At 38.0% G+C, this 12,946-nt stretch overlaps 1 protein-coding gene across 2 annotated transcripts in view; it reads left to right on the forward strand.

Moving 5' to 3' along the window:
- The first annotated feature begins 1,122 nt into the window (after positions 1–1,122).
- LOC124785494 (bifunctional glutamate/proline--tRNA ligase) overlaps positions 1,123–12,946 on the forward strand; it is a 221,267-nt gene continuing 209,443 nt past the window's right edge. The window contains exon 1 of one of the 2 annotated variants that reach the window (XM_047254186.1): positions 1,123–1,297. In XM_047254186.1, the coding sequence (XP_047110142.1) occupies positions 1,252–1,297 (46 nt within the window). In that variant the 5' untranslated portion in view covers positions 1,123–1,251. Of the gene's footprint in view, positions 1,298–1,399; positions 1,431–12,946 lie in introns of those variants that run through there. The other variant, XM_047254187.1, reaches the window with a different exon arrangement.

Below are 12,946 nucleotides of genomic sequence, written 5' to 3' on the forward strand. Positions count from 1 at the left end.
AATACCATAACGTTGGCTGGTATACTTGATCTACTCCTACACCAGATCTTCTAGATTTCTGAACTTTGGATAACTCTTTTCGGTAAACAGTTCGCCGACAGACTAATTTACTTGACTTGCCTTCATGAACTCATCTTTCAGGAAAGCGTAAATAGCTTCACATGTGTTGGGTATTATTTCACTCAATGCTTGTTTCGATATTGCAGATGAAAATTCCAAATCATTGTAGCTCCTTCCTGTTGCTAGGAATCTTAATGTTACTGCCAGGCGTTCATGAGGAGAAATTTCCCTTCTCATACAAGTATTTTTCTCATAATATGAGGGGTTACATGCTTTAAGAGATAATTATAAGTTTCGACATCCATCCGCAAATAATTTCGCCAGTTCGCAACGAAATTATTTTTTTATTACCGTTTCTCTGTTTGCCGAGGCGCCAACTGCCCGCAATTTTTCAATTAGAGCATTGTATGCTGCTGTCTTTTTGTCTCGGTCACTATATTCTTTACTTTTAATCTTCCACAAACATGGTTGGTTTCTGTATATTTCAATGAATTCACTTACAAACTCTCGAGAACACTGACGAGTATCAGCCATTTTAATGCCCTGTGCACACAAATACAAACAATAGACTGAGCAAACAGCTGTTTCGCGCCAGATTTGCGACGATCTCCTGCCCACACGCTCCAACTTGTCTGCGCAGATGTGGTTTGAACCGACAGATTTGAGAGGTTTCGCTCAAACCTCCAACTCCAACTTCCAGGTTTGCACACACCTCAGGTTGGTGCAAATCTTCTGTTCACACGCAACGATCTGTCTGCGCAGATGTGATGTGCGCAGACATTTGCGCAGATAGATCGTTGCGTGTGGACGGGCCTTAAGCGACGCAAGCCGGCATTTTTTATCAAAACACTTCACGACTACACGAAATCAAACTACCAGAAGCGAATGTTTTGGGGTAGCTAACATGGCGGATCTTGACTTGGGTCGGCTTCAAGTTTGTGACGTCATGACAACTCCTCTTATTTTTACCTCCATGAAGAATACCGCGTTTCGAAAACTACCAGCGATATTGGCTTGCAGAGACGACGTCATGCCATGATATGACGTCATGATTCCTCGGGGCCCGCGAGACGCTTCTGGCTATGGCTAAATCACATTCACAACTGTGTTATCGTTGGATAGTTTGTCGTAATTGTCTGGGTGTGCACGTGTGCTTGGCTTGTACGAAGTAAGGAATTGTTTGTTGTGAAAATGACTGTGAAGGTTTTCATCGCAAGTGCAGACAAACCTCCGATATGTAAGAAAGCTTTATTTATGTTTATTTTTACTGGCAATGTTGACTCTTGTATTGTTGGTTTTACTGTACGAGGAATAGACGATACGCCGTTTTGTCTGTCGTAAGCAGATGTAATTAATGCAACAGCAGAAAGGTAATTCTTTTTGTCACAGAAACTCGCAACAAAAATGTGATCGCCAATTAGCTTTCTCGCAAAATTCTGAACGATGCAAAGTACTTCCGTTGGACATCTTCGACAGTGATCATGAAGGGAAAACAGTGCAATTTGGACTTAACTTAGGGAAGTATGTAAGTGAGGTACTGACAGTCGTTATTAGTATCGCGCACTAGACCTAAAAGTAACAGGGAAATAGAACATATTAGTGCTACACGACGTGGCCAGTCACACACCCTTCTTTGGCGTACAGAATGCAAACATTGGTGTGAATATATCGAACGGTATGATTAACAAGACCCAGCGTGCCTTGCCACTGCACTCCCTTCGCAAGTTCATTGAAAAGCAAGCTAATGCTAATTGGCGTTAAGATGCCCTGCATGCCACAAGGCTATTACAGATCGCATTTGTTTGTTGGATAAAGAAATTCGTAGAAGTTACCAAGGGATGCCCTTCCCACGTTTCGTAATTTATGTACAGTATATTATTATATATTTGTTTTTATTCATTCAAGGTTCATCTCTCAGTGATATGGGAATTGTTATGTTAATACAACAAAAACAAATAGCCCAAAATACATAGGCCTACACAAAATATGTAAGTATCCTTGTTAAGGACAGGGAAGGGTGGTCAGTGATAGTCTTGATGAAGGAACTATCCTTGCATTTAGCATTAGAATGACTGGACAAAGTGGACCCCATCCTCCTAAATATGAGGTCTTGACAGATGCTCCTCCACATTGTCGGCTCTTACTGTACAATGTTGTTTGATTTATGTACAGTTTTTTTTCTGCTATTTTATAAAACATAGGTTATCTTTTCTTCACCGCACATTAAGGACACCAAATGGTTTCTCTAGGCCACAAAGATGCTGCTGTGCCCCTGCACCAACTCCCGTCTGTTCAGACAAATGACTCCTTGGTCACCAAAATTCAAATATGCTTCATGTTTATATTCCTGTTCTCCCTCTGTTCACCTGTAAAACTGAGTTAGCATCAGCCCCTCCTTCATGATGAATAAAAAGTTGAACTCGAGAAAAAGACAAGGCATTACTACCATGTGCTTTAGATCTTGATACGATTTTATTGTAAAAGCAATAAACCATGATTTTGTATTGAAATGTGGCACATTGTTGTATTGTATTACTTTCTTGTTGTATTTCTTTCTTGTTGTATTGTATTTCTTCCTTCAGCTGATCATTAATTGTGTAGTAGTTGGTTATTTGATCCATGAATTCATTGCATGATAAATAATAATGATGTGGACAAGTCATCTTAAAATTTCCATCAGAAGTTGATTTGTAAATATGGCTAAATGGAGAACATTTATAAGTTTCTTGTTACATATGCAGATGTGCTTTAATAATTCCAACTCGCCACCTTTTACACATTACAATAGACCTAATAAAAATTCTTCAGCAGAAAGGAAGGTGTTGTCAGGGAGAAACTTTTTCAGTTTGTTTTCAGTCTTTACTGTGCTGTCTGTCAGACATTATATGTGACGTACCCAGTGATAAAAAATTTTAGTTGCAACATTGTGCACCCATTTTTGTGGTAAAGACAACCTTAATGTGGAATAATGAATATAATTTTTCCTTCTGGTATTGTAATTATGTGCATCATTCTTCTTTTTAAACTGCAGTGGATTATTTACAAAAAAACATCAGGGAATAAATATACTGTGAAGCAGTAATCAGAATGCTCAACTACTTAAAAAGATGGCTGCAAGATAGTAATGGGTGAACACTACATATTAGTTGGATGTAACGTCTGCCAGTTATGCAAAACACCATTTTTCCAAGTTCCCAAGCATGTTTTGGCACCTCTGTGCCATCATCAGTGGGTTTTTATTTAATCTGTAATGTGAACATTTTTGCTAAATGATTACAAAATTATGTGGATATTTAATTCAAACAATAATTAGTTTCTTTTTGTTGGTAGGGATATTCCATGTAAAGTAGGGCACACTTACAATATTCAAAAGTTTAAAATTTTGTACTTTTTATGTATTTTTTGAAAAGGTTGGACCTTTTTATTTTACTCTAAGGCAACAATGGTTTATGGCCCATCATTGCTTTCCCTCCATAATTTGAAGTGATTTTTATAACTCCATATGTTTTTCATGTGATGAGTGCATGAATTATTGTAGACTTTGGACCTTCATTTCAACTAATTGGCAGTTAAGAACTAGCATATCATTATTTACATTAGGCCTACTGTTACATACCGCAATGTATCCCATAAAGAGTATTAAATGGAATTAGGTAAATTATATAGGCTAATACAACATGTACTTTCATGTAACATGAGTCACTTTCATGTAATTAAGTTTTTATACCAAGGAAGATATTAGATATAACTTTATCGTGTTCAGTAATTTGCTTCTTAGTGTGAATGTCTAACTAATATCACTACTAAAAATTTCCCAATTTCAATAAATATTGTAAAAACAGAAAATTAAGTGTGTAATGTGAGACATAATCTGAGTCACAGTTGTATTATTTTAAGATTAGAAGAAGAGAATGCCCTTAGCAGCAGCAGAAAGACAGACTAGGAGGAGGCAAAAGTTAAAGACTGAAGGAAAATATGAAGAATTTAAGAAGAAGCTAGAAAAAGTCAGCAGAAGCAGAAACAAAAGTTTCTACCATTGAGTCAACATAAGCAAGGACTGCTATTACAAGAAAGAAGAGCTAAAAACAGGGAGAGAGTTAAAAAACATTGGCAACATAAGGTGCAAGATAAGCAACCTACTAAAGCAAGTTTGTTACTGTATAAGTTACATAGTGCTCTGGATAAAACCATGGCTTGAGTGCTGCAATTGCTTACATTAGCAACGTACTATCGATTATACCTGAACATGTGAAGGAAGTTTCAGTCTGGTCAGATGGACCTGCCTCTCAATTCAAAAACAAATGTATTACTACTGCTGTATCCCAGTTTCACTCATTTCATAATGTGGAAATCTACTGGAACTTATTTGCTACATCACATGGTAAAGGAGACGTAGATGGAACTGGTGCAATTGCACAGTTGTATTGTTGTAATGGCTAGTGGGGAATGAGTCGAAAAGTGAAAATTTATAGGTTGCATCAACTTTTGCTCAGGTAGCTACAAGTACCACAACTAAGCAGGTTTTTCATGTGCCTATTGATGAAATTCAAGGAATCAATACGAAACTTTATCTTGTTCAAATATTTTCTTTAACACTGTCACTACCAAACATAAAAATCATTCATTGCTTTCACTACAAGAAATGAGTACTACAGACATATCCGCTGTCTCCAAAGAATTTTGTTGCTGCAGATCATCATACTGAAGAAACTATAGAAAGTAGAATATCACAGTAAATTCAGTGCCGCAGAAGTACATGCAGTTTTTGGAAAATCTTACTTAATCACTGCAATGGAGTGCGCTGGAAATGACCTGTAAAGTATGATGAAATTATAAAGAAAATTAATCCTCTTGATGTCAAAGCAAGAGGATATTTTCTGTTCTCTGACTTTTAATTTAATTTGCAGTTCATTTTCCGAGATGTCATGCTCTTATAATTTTTTATAGTGTTTCAAAAGTGAAATGTTAATGTTACATTTATCTTATTTGGCACATAGCGTCATATTTTCATTTCCTTGCATGCAGGAAAAAAGCTTTTCCAACAAGAAGTAGCAAGTAACATGAGTCACATAACATTGTGTCACACGCCTTTTTCAATGTATTACAGTACTTCAAATAGCATAAATATTTTTAGTGATATGTAGGCTAATTCTATCATTTGAATGCCAATCTAACAAGCATTTTATATGATAAAAACCAGATCCATATTCCTAATAGTTTGAGGACACTTGACCTAAAATGCATTTTAGGAATAGGATGCCCAAAATCTGTAACATGCGTCACTACATAAATTACATTCTTGTTCTTGAATTTTAATGTTCTTCGCTGCTTAAATAACACTTCCAAGATCTTTGCCTGAGTAATAAAATTTGTTGTTGTTGTTGTTGTTGTGGTCTTCAGTCCAGAGACTGGTTTGATGCAGCTCTCCGTGCTACTCTATCCCGTGCAAGGCTCTTCATCTCCCAGTACCTACTGCAACCTACATTCTCATGCATCTGTTTCATGTATTCATCTCTTGGTCTCCCTCTGCGATTTTTACCCTCCACACTGCCCTCCAATACTAAATTGGTGATCCCTTGATGCCTCAGAATATGCCCTAACAACCGATCCCTTCTTCTAGTCAAGTTGTGCCACAAATTTCTCTTCTCTCCAATTCTATTCAATACTTCCTCATTAGTTATGTGATCTACCAACATTAGTTATGTGATCTACCAATCTAATCTTCAGCATTCTTCTGTAGCACCACATTTCAAAAGCTTCTATTCTCTTCTTGTCTAAACTATTTATCGTCCATGTTTCATTTCAATACAAGGCTACACTCCATACAAATACTTTCAGAAACGACCTCCTGACACTTAAATCTATACTCGATGTTAACAAATTTCTCTTCTTCAGAAATGCTTTCCTTGCCATTCGCAGTCTACATTTTATATCCTCTCTACTTCAACTATCATCAGCTATTTTGCTCCCCAAATAGCAAAACTCCTTTACTACTTCAAATGTCTCATTTACTAATCTAATTCCTTCAGCATCACCCCACTTAATTCGACTACATTCCATTATCCACGTTTTGCTTTTGTTGATGTTCATCTTGTATCTTCATTTCAGGACCATGTCCATTCCGTTCAGCTGCTCTTTCAGGTCCTTTGCTGCCTCTGAGAGAATTACAATGTCGTCAGCGAACCTCAAAGTTTTTATTTCTTCTCCATGTATTTTAATACCTACTCCAAATTTTTCTTTTGTTTCCTTTACTGCTTGTTCAGTGTTCAGATTGAATAACATCAGGGATAGGTTACAACCCTGTCTCCCTCCATTCCCAACCACTGCTTCCCTTTCATGCCCCTCGACTCTTATAACTGCCATCTGTTTTCTGTACAAATTGTAAATAGCCTTTCACTCCCTGTGTTTTACCCCTGCCACATTCAGAATTTGAAAGAGAGTATTCCAGTCAACATTGTCAAAAGCTTTCTCTAAGTCTACAAATGCTAGAAACGTAGGTTTGCCTTTCCTTAATCTATTTTCTAAGATAAGTTGTAGGCTCACTATTGCCTCAGGTGTTCCAACATTTCTACGGAATCCTAACTGATCTTCCCTGAGATCAGCTTATACCAGTTTTTCCATTCGCTTGTAAGGAATTTGTGTTAGTATCTTGCAGCAGTGGCTTATTAAACTGATAGTTCGGTAATTATCATATCTGTCAACACTTGGTTTCTTTGCGATTGGAATTATTATATTCTTTTTGAAGTCTGAGGGTATTTCGCCTGTCTCATACATCTTGCATACCAGATGGTAGAGTTGTGTCAGGACTGGCTCTCCCAAGGTTGTCAGTAGTTCTAATGGAATGTTGTCTACTCCCGGGGCCTTGTTTCGTCTTAGGTCTTTCAGTGCTCTGTCAAACTCTTCACGCACTATCATATTTCCCATTTCATCTTCATCTACATTCTCTTCATTTCTATAATGTTGTCCTTAAAAACATTGCCCTTGTATAGACACTCTATATACTCCTTCCACCTTTCTGCTTTCCCTTCTTTGCTTAGAACTGGGTTTCCATCTGAGCTCTTGATATTCATACAAGTGCCTCTCATTTCTCCAAAGATCTCTTTAATTTTCCTGTAGGCAGTATCTATCTTACCCCTAGTGAGATAAGCCTCTACATCCTTACATTTGTCCTCTAGCCATCCCTGCTTAGCCATGTTGCACTTCCTGTCGAACTCATTTTTGAGACGTTTGTATTCCTTTTTGCCTGCTTCATTTACTGCATTTTTATATTTTCTCCTTTCATCAATTAAATTCAATATCTCATCTGTTACCGAAGGATTTCTATTAGCCCTCGTCATTTTACCTATTTGATCCTCTGCTACCTTCACTATTTTGTCTGTCAAAGCTACCCATTCTTCTTCTACTTTATTTCTTTCCCCCATTCTTCTCAATTGTTTCCTAATGCTGTCTCTGAAACTCTGTACAACCTTTGGTTCTTTCAGTTTATCCAGGTCCCATCTCCTCAAATTCCCACCTTTTTGCAGTTTCTTTAGTTTTAATCTACAGTTCATAACCAATAGATTGTGGTCAGATTCCACATCTGCCCCTGGAAATGTCTTACTATTTAAAACCTGGTTCCTGAATCTCTGTCTTACCATTATATAATTTATGTGAAACCTGTCAGTATCTCCAGGCTTCTTCCATGTATACAAGCTTCTTCATGATTCTTGAACCAAGTATTAGCTACGATTAAGTTATGCTCTGTGCAAAATTCTACCAGGCGGCTTCCTCTTTCATTTCTTCCCCCCCAATCCATACTCACCTACCACGTTTCCTCCTCTCCCTTTTCCTATTATCAAGTTCCAGCCACCTATGACTATTAAATTTTCGTCTACCTTCGCTATCTGAATAATTTTTTTATCTCATCATGCATTTCATCAACCTCTTCGTCATCTGTGGAGCTAGTTGGCATGTAAACTTGTAGTACTGTGGTAGACATGGGCTTCGTATCTATCTTGGCCACAATAATGTGTTCACTATGCTGTTTGTAGTAGCTTACCCGCATTCTTATTTTCCTATTCATTATTAAACCTACTCCTGCATTACCCCTATTTGATTTTGTATTTATAACCCTGTATTCACCTGACCAGAAGTCTTGTTCCTCCTGCCACCGAACTTCACTAAGTCCCACTATATCTAACTTTAACCTATCCATTTCCCTTTTTAAAATTTCTAACCTACCTGCCCAATTAAGGGATCTGACATTCCACACTCTGATCTGTAGAACGCCAGTTTTCTTTCTCCTGATAACGACGTCCTCTTGAGTAGTCCCCGCCCGGAGATCCGAATGGGGGACTATTTTAGCTCCGGAATATTTTACCCAAGAGGACGCCATCATCATTTAACCATACTGTAAAGCTACATGCCCTTGGGAAAAATTATGGTTGTAGTTTTCCCTTGCTTTCAGCCATTCGCAGTACCAGCACAGCAAGGCCGTTTTGGTTAGTGTTACAAGGCCAGATCAGTCAATCATCCATACTGTTGCCCCTGCAACTACTGAAAAGGCTGCTGCCCCTCTTCAGGAACCACATGTTTCTCTGGCCTCTCAACAGATACCCCTCCATTGTGGTTACACCTATGGTACAGCTATCTGTATCACTGAGGCACGCAAGCCTCCCCACCAGCGGCAAGGTCTGTGGTTCATGGTGATGATGATGTTTGTTGATTTACAAAAGAAAATACTGGTTTACAGATTGATAACAAGTCAACTTAATAAAATACTGATTTCAAAATGTATCGTGAGTCACTTTGGAATCTCCTGGTACCTTCACACTCTGTTTGCATGGTTTTTCAGGACCACTTGTGTATTATTTATTACATGTAGCTTGTCACTGAAGAGACCAACAAAAAAAATCAATTGCTGGTTGAACTAAATATCGACATAATTTTGTAATAATTTAGTAAAAATGTTCACATTACAGATTAAATAAAACAGAAACCCACTGATGATGGCACAGAGCTGCCGAAACATGTTTGGGAGCTTGGAAAAACAGTGTTTTGCATAACTGGCAGATCTTACATCGAACAATTTTAACTGCAAACACAGTAAACACAAGGAGCTGCAAATCCAGATGATGAATAACTACAAATTAGTCTTACAGCATGTTTTTGAGCAATGAAGACTTTCTTTCTTAAAGATGAGTTACCATAGAACTGGGTAATACTGATAGAACCACTTTTGATATGACCAGTATGAAATCTGATGAAATGAATAACTTCTTCATAAATTCCGGTAACAAAGGACATCCAGCTTAACAAAATTACAACTATAATTCAAGAATTAATAAAAAAAAATAGAAAAAAAGAACAAAGTTATTCATATCACATAACAAACCTGAAACAGCTACATTTATGTGGACACAAATTGCTGTCACTGGCATAGCAGTAGCTATAGCAAAATTCAACTACTCAAAATCAGAAAACTTGTATACTCTGTCAAATTTTGTTACTAGAAAGGTAGCAGACATTAGACTACAACTGTTTTGTATACTAATACATTGAATTCTTATGAGTTGTTTGTTTCCAGCCTAGTATAACAAGTTGTCCCTCATCATCATCATCATCATCATCAGGATTTGCATCCAGCGTGCCGGGTAGGAACTTTGTGAACGATATGCCTCCATTGGTTTTTGTCCTAGAATAGCTTCTCCCTCTCCACTACATCCCATGTTACTCCTCTCCTCTTGAGATCTTCCTTAACCTAGTCTGTCCGTCTCTTTTGAGGCCACCCAATTGTTCCTCTTCCTGGTACTTCCATCTCCAAGTACTGGCATGAAGTTAGTCGGGTGCATTCGTTTCACATGACTGAACCACTTCAGTTCTTAAAGCACTCAAGCTCTCCTCTGTAGTCAGTGTCACCTGCAGGTCTCTCCTTACATAATCATTCCTGACTCTGTCTCTCCTAGTTTTTTGTAGAGCTGACCTAAGGAACTTCTTGTCACAGGCTTTTATTTAACTGTCTTCTCTCTTATTTATGGCACAGGCCTCTAGAGTATACAATGATTGGCAGGAGATAGTGTCTCTCTACATAAAAGTCAGGTTTTGATAACTACCATTCTATTTTTCTTGTACCAATACTTCTCAGAATAGTAGATCATTACTTATATCAACAAATTTACAAACATTTCACCTGCAGTGGAACATCAACAAACAGGATGGCTTTAGGGTAAATTCATTGGTACTGAAAGTTGTTGAAAATATTATTTTGACACTACATAATGCATTTGAAGCAAAGTCATCTGTTGTTACCATACAGATTGACCTGAGCAACACATTTAACTCTGAGCTTCTTTGGATTCTAATACGTAAACTGAGGTAACATGGCTTTCAAGATACAGAATTCACTCGTATAGCAATGATTCATGACAATGGTAAGCTGAAAGTAGACTTTAATGATGTGGGCTCTGAATTCTGTGATGGCTTAAGAGGTGTGCCTCAATGTTCTGTGTTGAGATTGTTATTGTTTATAATTTACATTAACAATCTACCTAGTATCATGCCATGTGTGCCTGTTCTGTATGCAGACGTTTCCACTTCACTGCAACAAGAAATGACCTAGAGGATCTAAAGGAACAGAACAAAGCCAACCTAATCATTTCTGGCATGTTGTTCAAACACAATGAATCAACTGTAAACCAGAATGAAACTGAAAATAAATTTTTATTTTGTACAATACCAACGACTGTATGTCTGTCTGAAGTTATGGATGCACATTTGGATACCGAATTAACTTGAAACCTCCACACACAACCTACATCAGGGTGTATATGACCCGGGAGATCCGTGAAAAACCCGGGAATTTTTTCATCCGGGAGAAAACCGGGAAAAATGGGAATTTTTCATTGTTTTAGTTTTCAGTTACATAGTCTAACAAAGAATATTAATATATCTTGCTACTGCAGAATAATACTGCAGCAATAAAAAACGAACGAGAGAGAAAAAACAAACACAAAACTTAAGTTGCAAAGGAAATGCACCACATACAACAACAAAACACAGTGCTCATACAAGCGTCTGTCAACAGCAAAATGTGTCAAAGTCTTAAGGAAGACTGCAATGTTTCATAACAAATTGCCTCCAATGAGCGCGATGTCCCAACTGTTCACATTAGATTTGTTTGAGCGGTTGCGAGTGAGCTTATGCACATGTGCAGTTGAGTCCCGTATGAGTAGTATCTTCTCCCGCTTCTGGCTACAAAAGTATGGCAGTTAGCTGTATAAGCAATAGCAGCAAGCAGCGAGATGCTATCTGGAAAAATTTCACTGGTGCGCCTAAGCTGCCAGACTGATGTACGCACAACAGGCCCGGAACTAGGGGGTGGGGGCAAACCAGGGTATCTGCCGCGGGCGGCAGTTTCATGGGGGGCGGGGGGGGGGGGGCAAATTCATATTATTGAGGACAAAGACCTTGTTTCACAAAGCACCTAGCATCCACTGCACATTGGTCTATCGATTACTCATATGATTTTGAATGCATCCCTGTTGGTTTTTGAACAAATTCTAAGTTGATTTCTGAATGAATCATAAGTTGATTTTTGAATATGTGCATAATGTACGTGATGTCTCTGCCATAGAAATCCCCATTGCATCTAGAAATGAACTGTCCTGCAGACCAAAGGGGACGGGTCTATACGAGCTGAGCGAAATGAAGCCGAATGGGTGAATGCGAATTGCTGTTTATGTGGTTGACTGGGTTTGCAAATGATTAGCATTGTTATAATTACTAGCGAATTCCATACATTCTGACTAACAGAGTGGAAATAAACGACTAACAGGAATAACAGGTGACAAAGATTCTATTCTGGGAGTAGCACGAAAACATGTTGTCCGAACACGTAATAACGCCTAACTGGAGAATAATTGCGGAATAACAAAACCGGTGATGGTGGCAGGGTTAGTAAAGTTTTTACACTGGGGGGAATAGTTACAGAGAAGAAACGGGGACTCTCACAGATTACGGAAGAATATGATGATTCCAAATTTATATAAAAATTTCATACAACTACTTTTCGATCTCATGCTTCAGAAGCTAGAGAGTATGAATGAAATGTGAAACTATTTCCTAACATAAAACTTTTTGCTTGTAGTAGTCCTAATAGGCATTTGATATTGGTACTTCATGAATTATATTCCGTCGTGTTATAAAAATGACCATTTGTGCCAAAACAGTCTCGTGTATTTGGTGTGTGTAACAATTGCTGCAATATTAGGCAGGCCTATTCTGTTTTACCTAACAGACAGTGACAAAATACACGTAAGCAGCTCGAGAAACCCCACCAGTCTTGGGTACAATTTGTATTAACAGCTTGTCTAATATTAGACAACGACATTTCGTTTCTTCCTGTAGCAAAACGTTGACGAACTTTGAAGAGGTAATAGATTCTTTCCCAGAAAGAAAAGTACGCCACATAAAGCTTTGGCAAGATTAGAGAGAAAAAAAAAAAAGGTAGGACTTGTAAGGAATAAAGAAATGTGTACTTTCTTGCTTGTCTCTTGTCTTTAATCGTTTTATGTATCCTATATTTAATTATATGTCACACAAAACAGCAAATTATTTGCTAATAGGCAGTAAAGACTGTATTAATTGCGAGATTTTTTTAAAGAGGGATCAGGATGTCAAAACAGCTGACTGGGAGCAGGAGAGGCACCACAGGCCTGAATATAGTTTGATAGCGCCCATTACAAAATATTACACGTTTGAATTCCACAGAGCAAAATACAGAGCCCTGCGATGGAAGAATGCTGTGTGAAGAGCCGTGGCACTGCACTTCGCCACTTAATACCAAATAACATGTCTTACATTCCCTCCAACGTATATTTTTTGTGTGTCAGACTCTTCAGAAAGATGT

This window comes from Schistocerca piceifrons, chromosome 1 (genome assembly GCF_021461385.2).
Source record: "Schistocerca piceifrons isolate TAMUIC-IGC-003096 chromosome 1, iqSchPice1.1, whole genome shotgun sequence".
In the NCBI taxonomy this organism is placed as follows: Eukaryota; Metazoa; Arthropoda; class Insecta; order Orthoptera; family Acrididae; genus Schistocerca; species Schistocerca piceifrons.